The sequence below is a fragment of the Orycteropus afer genome, unplaced genomic scaffold (assembly GCF_000298275.1).
Source record: "Orycteropus afer afer isolate SDZICR_OR568_19922 unplaced genomic scaffold, OryAfe1.0 scaffold00278, whole genome shotgun sequence".
NCBI classification, from domain to species: domain Eukaryota; kingdom Metazoa; phylum Chordata; class Mammalia; order Tubulidentata; family Orycteropodidae; genus Orycteropus; species Orycteropus afer.
Window position 1 is genome coordinate 1,275,472 of NW_006921865.1, and position 10,320 is coordinate 1,285,791.

Genomic DNA, 10,320 nt, shown 5'->3' on the forward strand with positions numbered 1-10,320 from the left:
TTTTTGTTTGTCCTGTACTAATTAACTTGATCTTGAATTTTCAGCAGTAACTGGCACATGAAAGGTGTTTAATAAATGATTGTTGAACTGAAAAGAGATGTTCTTTAGCCCAGTTATGGATGAGATACCATTTTAATTTGAATATTATTGAAATATATCCAAGACTAGGTGATTGGACCCGTTAGTATGGCAAGAGATGATGGCATCATTTCTTCAAAATCATGTAACTTTTGACAGGTGCTTCGCAAGTTTTCTTCTCAATTTTTCTGATAGATTTTATTACAGACCCAAAAGAATGTTCTTCAGCTTTTCTTTGAATTTCTCTAAGTAGATTACCACCATTACCTGTATCTGATGAAAGTTTTAAATAAAACAAAATTCAAATCAGTTCATGGTTATTAAATATTCACACAAGCATCAATGTTTCCAAATAGAATGATTGGCAACAGGCTAAGTACAGATTAAGTGCCTGGTAAACAGAATACTTAAAGCATGCATTGTAGTAGTCATGGTTAAAAAAATCTGAATGTCACCCACCTCCAAAAGTCATAAACAGTGCCTGAAAATAGCCTGATCTTACTCTGGTGCATCTGATACAGAATATGAGTCAACTAATTTTAGACACTGCTTCAGAAAGCAGCTGAGGCAATAGTGCCATGGTTTTTTATGTAGATTTGGCACATCTACATAATTCCTAATTCAGTTTCTGGAACTCTGGTTGCACTGAGGCATCCAGGCTGGCCACCCAGACTCTCTGGGTCACTCAGGTCTAATGTAAGGAGCCATGGTAACGAAGTAACCAGTGCTCCCTTGGCTCACTATTTTGATAGATGCTAGACTTAGGTAAAGGAGAAAGTTAAGGGTTAAAAAAAATGAATAAAAAGCAAGGGTAACAATGTGTCTCACAATTCATTTTGGCAAACCTCTTTGATAATAAGAAACTTTTTGGATTAACAGTCTATGATTTCAGGGTCATTAAGTGCAATTTTAGGTGGTAAAATAGGGTTAAATTCTAAAGTCTGGTATTCTTACCTCTCCTAACCCCATTTACCTTCAAGTTATATGAGCTGACCTGAACTACCCTTTTATCAGAAATAACTGAAATGGGATCCCTTTACCAAATTTGGAGGGGAAGAAAAAAAAAGTTAAAGCTTAGCCAAAGAGTTCTCAATCCATATAATTACAAAAGTCAGCTTAGACTACGAAAATCCAAGTATCTGGGAGAGGATTGAGAAAAGTGAAAAAAAAAAGAAAGAATCTTCCTTGTCCTTTGAAGACTTTCAGAAGCCCATCAACCATTTTGAAAAGGAAAGGGAAAGACCATTGAAGTAAAAGTTAATCATAAAAGAAAGTGTCCAGGGAGTTATGAAAGAAAGCGTGAAGAGAATGAAACGGAGGGGGAGTTATATACAACAGTTCATGCATGATTAAATTTTAAAGGCAAAATATCCATTCAACTTAGAGTCTTGATGTTAAGTAATGATAAACCGAAAAAACCAAACCACAGCCATCGAGTCAAGTGCAACTCATAGTGACCCTTTGGGGCAGAGTAGCACTGTCTCATGGAGTTTCCAAGGCTGCAGATCTTTCCAGAAGCAGCCTGTCATCTTTCTCCTACAGAACCGCTGGTGGTAAAAAACAGGGCAGGCTGAATTTGGCCCATAGACCTTTGTTTGCAATAATATAAATGCTTTCTGAATTAACAGAGTTTTAACCAGTCTCTTCTTGTAATGCAGGTGGTTGAGAAATCTAGGTGGGCAAGTAGCTATAATTTAGGACCGAATCATTCTCCAGCTGCTAGAGATTGGAAAAAAAACTTCACCTGTTTCAGACTCACCTATTTAAGGATAAATCAGAACTGAAATGAATCCAGTAGTAGTAGTGGAACCTGCCTTGGCATGATTGGTACTTAGCTGCCCACCTGCCCTTTCCACCTATCAAAAAGCACACTAGCTTACCAGTCTGACACACAGCTTTAGATGGAATGTCTACACCAACACTTCAATTAAATTAATTAAAAAAAAAAAAGTAAAGCCTTCCTCGAAATCCATTTTAACAGGTAAAAAAAATGAACAAGCAATAAACTTACATACAGCAGGAGCAGTTACATTTTTTGAAATCACTGAATTATTTCTGTGCTCAGTAGGTTGGGGTGGAAGATGATGGAGAGTAAGTTCTCCAACTGTAGGTTTGACCTCAAACCATTCTATAAATATAAACACAAAAACTTGTTTCTTAAAAGGTCACAATAGTCATTTTCAAAATGTCATAATTTAAAAATTAAGTGACATTTTTAGACATATTTTTAATATCATAGAATATGACTACATAGGTTAATAACCCCCAGGGTCCCACACAATCATTTTCACAATACCTTTAACTCACAAAATCTTTACTTACACAGTCTACTCTTTAGCTGATTAGAAGAGCATGAGGCGTTAAAATAATGCAAACCAAAAAATGACTGGAGGATAAAAAATAGAAGTCTTGAATATTTAGAAAAACTTGAAGATGGTATCTTTATGTTCATATTAGTTTTTTCATAAGTTTGTGTTCAATAACATACATATATGCAGAAAAATGTACAATTCAAAAGTTTATAGCTTGGTGAGTTTTTGGAGTGAATATAATGGAGAAGCATCACCCAGATCAAGAAATAATACATTACCAGGACCCCAAAATCTCCTTCCTGTTCCTCTTAGACACTACCCTCAAAGAAAAACACTATTTTCATTTCTGTCATCATAAGTTACTTTTGCTATTTGATATTTCATATAAATAAAATCATACAGTACTTACTTCATTTTGCAGATTTTTTATACTTCAAATAGTGATGTAAAATTATTTCCATGTTTCCTATAAATATATTGACTATTAACTACCACACACTGGCATCACTTTTCCTGTGCTTCTAAAGATAACTTACCCCTTTGCAGCTCACCCTTCACTGAAACTTGAAGAAGTGTCTAAGTTAATTTCTACTGATTAGTCATGCCTGTTACAATTTTATTTAATGCTAAACACAGGCCTGCTCATTAACATTCCCAGAACTATGACTATCACAACAATTACTTTGACAACAGATAAGAAACTTTTAAGATCAACAGTCTCAAGAATCAAAACGGGTGATCCAACCAAATGAAACCCACTGCTATTGAGTTGATTCCAATTCATAACTACCCTTTATGACAGAGCAGAACTGTCCCAGAGGGTTTCCAAGACTGTAAATCTTTATGGAAGCAGACTGCCTCATCTTTCTCCCCTGGAATGGCTGATGGGTTTGTACTGTCAACCTTTGGTTAGCAGCCAAATGCTTTAACCACTGTGCCACCAGTGTTCCTAAAACTGGTGCTAACAGAGCACTATTCAAGATACTATTTAAGAATTCATGAAACAGGATACATCACAGAAGAACAATTTAGGTGACTTGCTTTATCAAATATCAACTTACCAGAAAGCAATAGTAATGAAGACAATTAGGGTATTGAAATGGCACACATGTAAACAAAGTTGAAAAAAGAGACCCATACATACACAGAAACTTGAAACATGGCAGGGCAATGCAAAACAGTGGGGAAGAACAGACTTCAAAATTGATGTTGAATGAATATTTACATTGGGTAGACAGACTCCTTGGAGGGATCAATCATGGGAGAACAGAAGGGCTGTGTATGCACAGGGAGACAGCTCAGGGGGCAGGAGTGCATGGAAGGGAAGGACACAGGGGAGAGGTAACTGTGGGGAGGTAATGGGAGAGGAGCTGTTGCATTGTGGGAAATTGCAGTCAATGTCATGAGACAAAGTGTATATGAGCTGCTGTATGGAAAGTGAATTTGCTCTGTAAACTTTCACTCAAATCACAATAAAAATATTTTTTAAAAAGATGTTGAAAAAATCATTTTTTACCATATCAATTACAGATGAATTCAGAGCTTAAAAGTGAAGGGCTAAAGTTTATTAAGTTTAGATATGGGATAAAATATAACCTCATGATACAGTGGTAGTAGATACAAAGTTTGTACTACTTTCTCATTTCTACCATAACAAATTACAACAAATCTAGTGATCTAAAACAACACTCACTCCCCACCCCCAGTTTTGTATGTTAGAAATCTTGGTACAGAAGTCTGGGTCCTCTGTTTTGAGTCTCACAAGGTTCAAATCAAAGTGTTAGCAGGGAGAAATTCCTTTCTGGAAGCTGTGGCAATTAATCTGCTTCCAGCCTCATTCAAGTTGTTGGCTGAATTCAGTTCCTTTAAGTTGTGACACTAAGGTCCCTTTTTCTTGTTAGCTGTCTGTCAGTCAAAGGCTATTCTTGACGTATAGGCCACACCATGTACCAACTCATGCTTATCACAATACTCCTCTAGCAATGGCAGGGCCAAGCCCTCTCACACTTCGAATCTCTTTTGGTTGGCCTTCTGCCTCATCTATGATCCCAGATGGAGAAAGATCTCTCCTTTTAAGGGTGATTAGACTGGAACCACATAATAATCCAGGATAATTTCCCTATTTTAAGGTCTGTGATTTTATACCTGCAAAGTCCCTTTTGCCATATAATGCAAAATTTTCACAGGTCTCAGGGAACAGAGCATGGATAACTTGGGGAAATTATTCTGTGCTTATTATAAAGTCTGATAAAATCTACTACATTAATATTAAGAAGTATATATGAATGAAATAAAAAATAACATATGAATAGTATTAAAACTCAAGGAAGTTATAATCAAAGGCAGAAGGAGAGTGATTACCTTGGAGGGGAGTGTAGAGAATGCAATCAGACAGACACACAAGGGAATGCAAAGTTACTGGTAATGTTCCATTTCTTAAACTACACAAGGATATGAAATGTTTATTCTCTTATTGTTGTTGTTACATGCCATCAAGTCGGACCCGACTCATAGCGACCCCTCCTTGGTTTGCTGAGGCAGTATCACTACGGAAGTAGATTGCCCCATCTTCCTTCCAAGGAGTGGCTGGTGGGTTTGAACCGCCAGCCTTCTGGTTAGCAGTCAAGTGCCTTAGGCACTATGCTACCTGAGGTCCCTCTTTCTTATTAGTCTTCTTTAAATTGTACACATTATTTGCATGCATGTATGCTGAATTTCACAACAAAATTTTAATATGTTTAAAAACATATTTGAATATGAAATTCTATAACAGAATTAATATTTTATTCTTTACTGGGGAATTCATGAATAGAGCCAGAGATGAGAGTGAGTCAAGGAGAGGAACAAGAAGTGATAGGATATGAAAGTATGCACAGAGCAAAGGAGAACAAAACCCAAAATATATATTTCACAAGTTTGGGTAAGTTAAAGTTGCTGCTTTCCTACTTCCACAGACCAGAGATTGATAGGTTTTTCTCTTTGGAAAACAGAGTCCAAAAGGAAGAGAAATTTTAATGACCTACATCTGCTTTATTGCCTAAATGGTTTTGGGCCAATGGAAATCCTGAGATTATTAGGTGTCTGGAATCAAGGGAGATAAGATTTTAAAACAGGACTGGTGTCCTGAATGAATGTTAGCAAAGCAAGAAGAAAAAAATCACTTACTTTGTTGTCTGCCTAGGACTTTGATGGCAAATGCTGAGAATTATTCCTGTGATACCTCTAGAAAGTTGCCCTAGGTTGCGCCGATCTGCCCTAACTTCTATATACCAGCAGGCTACATGTTGTTGTTGTTGTTAGGTGTTGTCAACTCAGTTCTGACTCACAGCATGTACATAATATATACAACAGACCCAACTGCTGATCATTCCCACTTCATTCTCACAATCACTGCCATGCTTGAGCCCCTCATTGCATCTCCTCTGTCAATCCATCTCGTTGAGGGCCTTCCCCTTTTTTGATGACCCTCCACTTTCCCAAGCATGATATCCTTCTCCAGGGAATGGTCCCTTCTGATGATAGAACAAAATAGGTGAGACGAAGTCTCGCCATTCTTGCTTCTAAAGAGCATTCCAGCTGTACTTCCTCCAGGACAGATTTTTTCATTCTTCTGGAAGTCCATGGTACATTCAATATTCTTTGCCAACATCACAACTCAAATGCATCAATTCTTCTTCAGTCTTCCTTATTCATTGTCCAGCTCTCACATGCATTTGAGGTGATTGAAAATACCATGGCTTGGGTCAGGGGCACCTCAGTCTTCAAAGTGACATCTACAGGTAGTCCCTGATTTACGACAAGTTTCTGTTCCAAGGACTCCATCATAAGTGGTTCTGACTAAATAGAATACCTATTTTGTTTGTTTGTTTTCATTATTACTGCTTTTTATTATCAGTATCTTTATAAATCCTATCTTTATTTGTCTTTGGGGGCTGGAAACATTACATCTGAGAACAATAACATCAGTAAATTACAGCTGCAATATTTTAGTAGCACATATTTCTAACTATAAACTACTACTGTTGAGTCTATTCCGACTCGGTGACCATATAAAACAGAGTAGAATTGCTCCATATGTTTTCCAAGGCTGTATATCTTTTACAGAAGTACACCGCCACATCTTCCTGATGCAAAGCAGATGGCAGGTTCGAACTGCTAGCCTTTTAGTTAGCAGCTGAGGGTTTTAACCACTGTGCCACCAGGGATCTATATGACTAACAACAAGATGTCAAACAAGCAAACAAGGGACAGTGGTAAGTGCAGTTTGTTGTAACTCAAATATGTCATAAGTCAGGGAGTGACTGTACTAAGGTAAGGATAACACTGATCATACTCTGTAAAGCATCTAGAGTGAATCATGGTAATAGAGTTTTTCATAATGTACTTACTTCCTGACGAACTCTCAAACATTCTAATTCTCTTTAGTTACTTGAGTTGATATGTGAACTTGTTTCCCACAAAATTTTGCATGAAAAAATTGGCTAATATTTTTCTAAAAAGTGTCTGTACACTATATTGACCTATACTTTCCTGATAGGGAACGAATTATAACTTAAACTACTTATGTGGTAATAAGCAACCATTCTACTGATAGCATAAAAAAAGGTATTTCCTCTTTCCTATTTCACTCTAGATGCTTTACAGAGTATGATCAGTGTTAATCCTTACCTTAGTACAGTCACTCCCTGACTTATGACATATTTGAGTTATAATAAACTGCACTTACCACTGTCCCTTGTTTGCTTGTTTGACATCTTGTTGTTAGTCATATAGATCCCTGGTGGCACAGTGGTTAAAACCCTCAGCTGCTAAATAAAAGGTTGGCAGTTTGAACCAATGGCAGAAGAAAACAGTAATAGGACAGTGGCAGGGTTTTCTTTTATTTGGTCTCAAGAATACTCTTATTAAACTTAGAAAAAAACAGTTGACTGCTTCCAAGAAATACTTACTTGGATTCAATTTTCTGCTTAATTTTCTTTGCAACATTTGTAAAAGGAAGAGGAACTCTACTTTAAGCTCATTGCTGAGCATGTTGGGATTGCTTAGTAATTCTGAGAGCCGAATGTTATCTTTAATAGACTTTGAAGCTGTAGATCTGGGAACCAGCGGTAAATGCATCTGGTAACTATAGTCGGTGAAATTCACAAGGTCATCCTGGATACTTTTAACTCTGGAAATACAACATAAAATTAAATACTACTTACAAGACATAGTAATAACGAGATTTACATTATTAAATGATTCATGTTAAATTATATTACTAGAAAATTCCAAATAACTTACTCTCGGTGTGTTAACAAAGTGTAAACCTCTTCTATCAGTATTTCAGGTACTCCAAATTTGCAATGAATAGTTCCATGGATTAGTTCATTAGGTAATTTGAATTTTTTTCTTGCCAGGAACTTTAATAGTAGAAAAAAAATTTCATCATAAAAAGTTCTATAAAAATATCCAGTTGCTCACAAATTCACTTTTATGCCTTTTTTATTTATGTTTAAATAATTTTCTTATGTTTAATGTTTTTATTATTAAATGATATTATTATTCAGCAAGAAAGCTGACCTTTATACTCCATCTTAATTTGAAATGAGTGCTTTGTTTCATGGGGGTGTCATGGCATAAGCACTTGAAATTTAATAACCTACTTTGTAATACATGGGGACACACTGCCAACGCACTAGTAGCATTTCATTCCAGCACATCGTCACACGTACATAAATATAGATATCCAAGACATCAGGAGTGCACTTTTAAAAATAAATTTTAACCCACATAAATTCCTTAACAGGTAAATGTGTAAATGATTGCTAAAGTACCTTCTCCAACTGTGCCCAGTTATCCAACTTGACTTTTAAAGAGGTTCCATTTTCAAAGGATGATAATTTAAGGTCCCAAGGGAAATATATACTGAATATTTCTGCAATCAGGAAGCCATTTGAAAAGTCCCTGCTCCAGAGCAATAAAAAAATAAAATCAATGTAGTTTATTATAAAGTTTGTGTTGTTTTATAGTTAATTAACACTAATATTCCATACTGGCAGGAAATAAATTAGAAAATTAGAGTTTTGCTGGCTCTTTGCTCTGGTGTGGATCCCTGTTACAGAATAGCATTTTGGTTTTTGGTTCAAACTCAGGTCACAAAAGAAAAGGCATGGCCCTCTGCTTCACTAAAGATTACAGCCCAGAAAACCCTGTGGAGCAGTTCTACTCTAGTATGTGGGGTCACCATGAGTCTTAAGCAGCTGGATGTCAAGGGCTCCTTTCTTTCGTTCTCTCTCCGTCTCTCTCTCCCTCCTCCCACCTTCTTTTTTTTTTTTTTTTAAGATTATACGCATACCCAAGGCTTTGGTGTTCTTTTCATGAACCAAAACTATTAATTTGTACCGAATCTGCAAGATTCCCAGGTGATTCATATGCACGTTAAAATTTCAGAAGCATCTTTGTACTGAAATTAGTAAACCAGCATCCTTGCCTGAAAAAATTCGTCGTCCTAATTTTTATAGAATTTAGTTTGCATTCTCAGAGCAAATATGAACTGCCAGTTAAGTTCGGGGTGGCTACAGTTAAGCGAGTTTTTAAAAATTCCTAATAACCCTCAAACTAGATGCCATCTCCAATGAAGGGTAGACTGGTTCCCCCAAGTATTAATGTCCGGTATTCCTGAAGAAAGAGCCTTGACTATTTTAATCCTTTTGCAGTCACCAAAGCCTTCGGTATTAAGTGTACAATAAATAACATTGGCTGATTGAGTGAATGAATGAACGGATGGATGGATGGATGAAATACTTCATCATATCTGCTTTTTCAGCACCACTCCCCAGAGGGGGAAAGTGTATTTGCGTCTCCGCGTCTGTGTTGTTATGTGCAGTGGAGTCGGACCGGACTCATAGCGACCCCTCCTTGGGTTACCGAGGCCGAATCACTAAGGAAGTAGATTGCCCAACTTTCCTTCCTAGGAGTGGCTGGTGGGTTTGAACCGCCAGCTTTCTGGGTAGCAGTCAAGTGCCTTAGGCACTACGCTACCAGAGCTCCTCCGCATCTGTGTAGGAGTGATCTGAAACATAAACCAGGCCCGGGGACGCAATCCGAGACACTGGCGCCTAGCGCTGCGGCGGATGGGGCTGCAGACCCGAGGCAGCCACGTATCTCTCGGCGAGTCAGGCTGGATGTGCCAGCCTGAGGAGACTGGGCCCAGCTCGCTGGAGCACCTGTTAATATTCCTGGGAAAGAAGCTGAGATCCAAGCCCTGGAGCCAGCGCAGAACGGACCGAGACAGGCGGGATCTTCTCGGGGGGTGTGGATAGACCAGACCCTTTTTAGGCTTCCGTTGTATGGGAGCAGCTGGCTGTGCCGAAAGTGGAGCTGTCTCGGTGACCGCTGCCGCCGGCAGCGTCACATGCCTTTCTCCCTCGCCGGCGGCAGCCATGTTGCTTTCTGGGTTTCTGTGGCAATAGCATTGGAACTGCAGGGCCTTAGCGCGGCGGGGCAGGGCCTCACGTGGGCGCCGCAGCACTTTAGCACCTACTGCAGGGCTTCCTGGGCAACTGCAGTCTGTGCGGGGCCTGATGCTGAGATTTGGAACTCACTTTCTGGGCCCTTTGGCGGTGGGTGCAGACTGGGGAGCTTCAATCTTGGGCAGCTTTCAATCTCAATATTTGTGGGACTCATTCACTTGCAGCCTACTTTTTTGTTTATTTTATTTTAATTTCTTGGCTCATAAGTTTTCATTTTAAGTTTGTGGTTTCTACCCTGTCAAGTCTTATTTTCAATCAAGCATTTGGGAAGCTTAGGAGACACTAGAGGACACAGACAGTTTTGGTTTGAGAATTGGAAAAGATAAGCTTTTTTTTTTTTTTTCCTAAATAGAAAAAATTGCTGCTGTCCAGTCTATTGGGACTCCTGGAGACCACTCCTTGGGTTTCCGAGGCAG

At 38.3% G+C, this 10,320-nt stretch overlaps 1 protein-coding gene across 1 annotated transcript; it reads right to left on the reverse strand.

Moving 5' to 3' along the window:
* Window positions 1-205: 205 nt before the first annotated feature.
* SPATA4 (spermatogenesis associated 4) lies at window positions 206-9,816 on the reverse strand. The gene is made up of 6 exons (XM_007950569.2): window positions 9,599-9,816; window positions 8,207-8,336; window positions 7,674-7,792; window positions 7,340-7,560; window positions 2,090-2,206; window positions 206-351 (listed from the first exon to the last, which is right to left on the reverse strand). Exons 1-6 carry the CDS (start codon window positions 9,814-9,816, stop codon window positions 206-208), a joined length of 951 nt encoding a protein of 316 aa, XP_007948760.1.
* Between the last annotated feature and the right edge of the window lie 504 nt (window positions 9,817-10,320).

Excerpts from the sequence above, each read along its gene's own strand:
- SPATA4 (XM_007950569.2), bottom strand. The coding sequence starts at position 9,816 with ATGGCTGCCGCCGGCGAGGGAGAAAGGCATGTGACGCTGCCGGCGGCA. Across the intron at positions 7,561-7,673 it reads ACTTTGTTAACACACCGAGA|AGTTAAAAGTATCCAGGATG; the intron begins GTAAGTTATTTG and ends TTGTATTTCCAG. Across the intron at positions 352-2,089 it reads TGTAACTGCTCCTGCTGTAT|ATACAGGTAATGGTGGTAAT; the intron begins GTAAGTTTATTG and ends AACTTTCATCAG.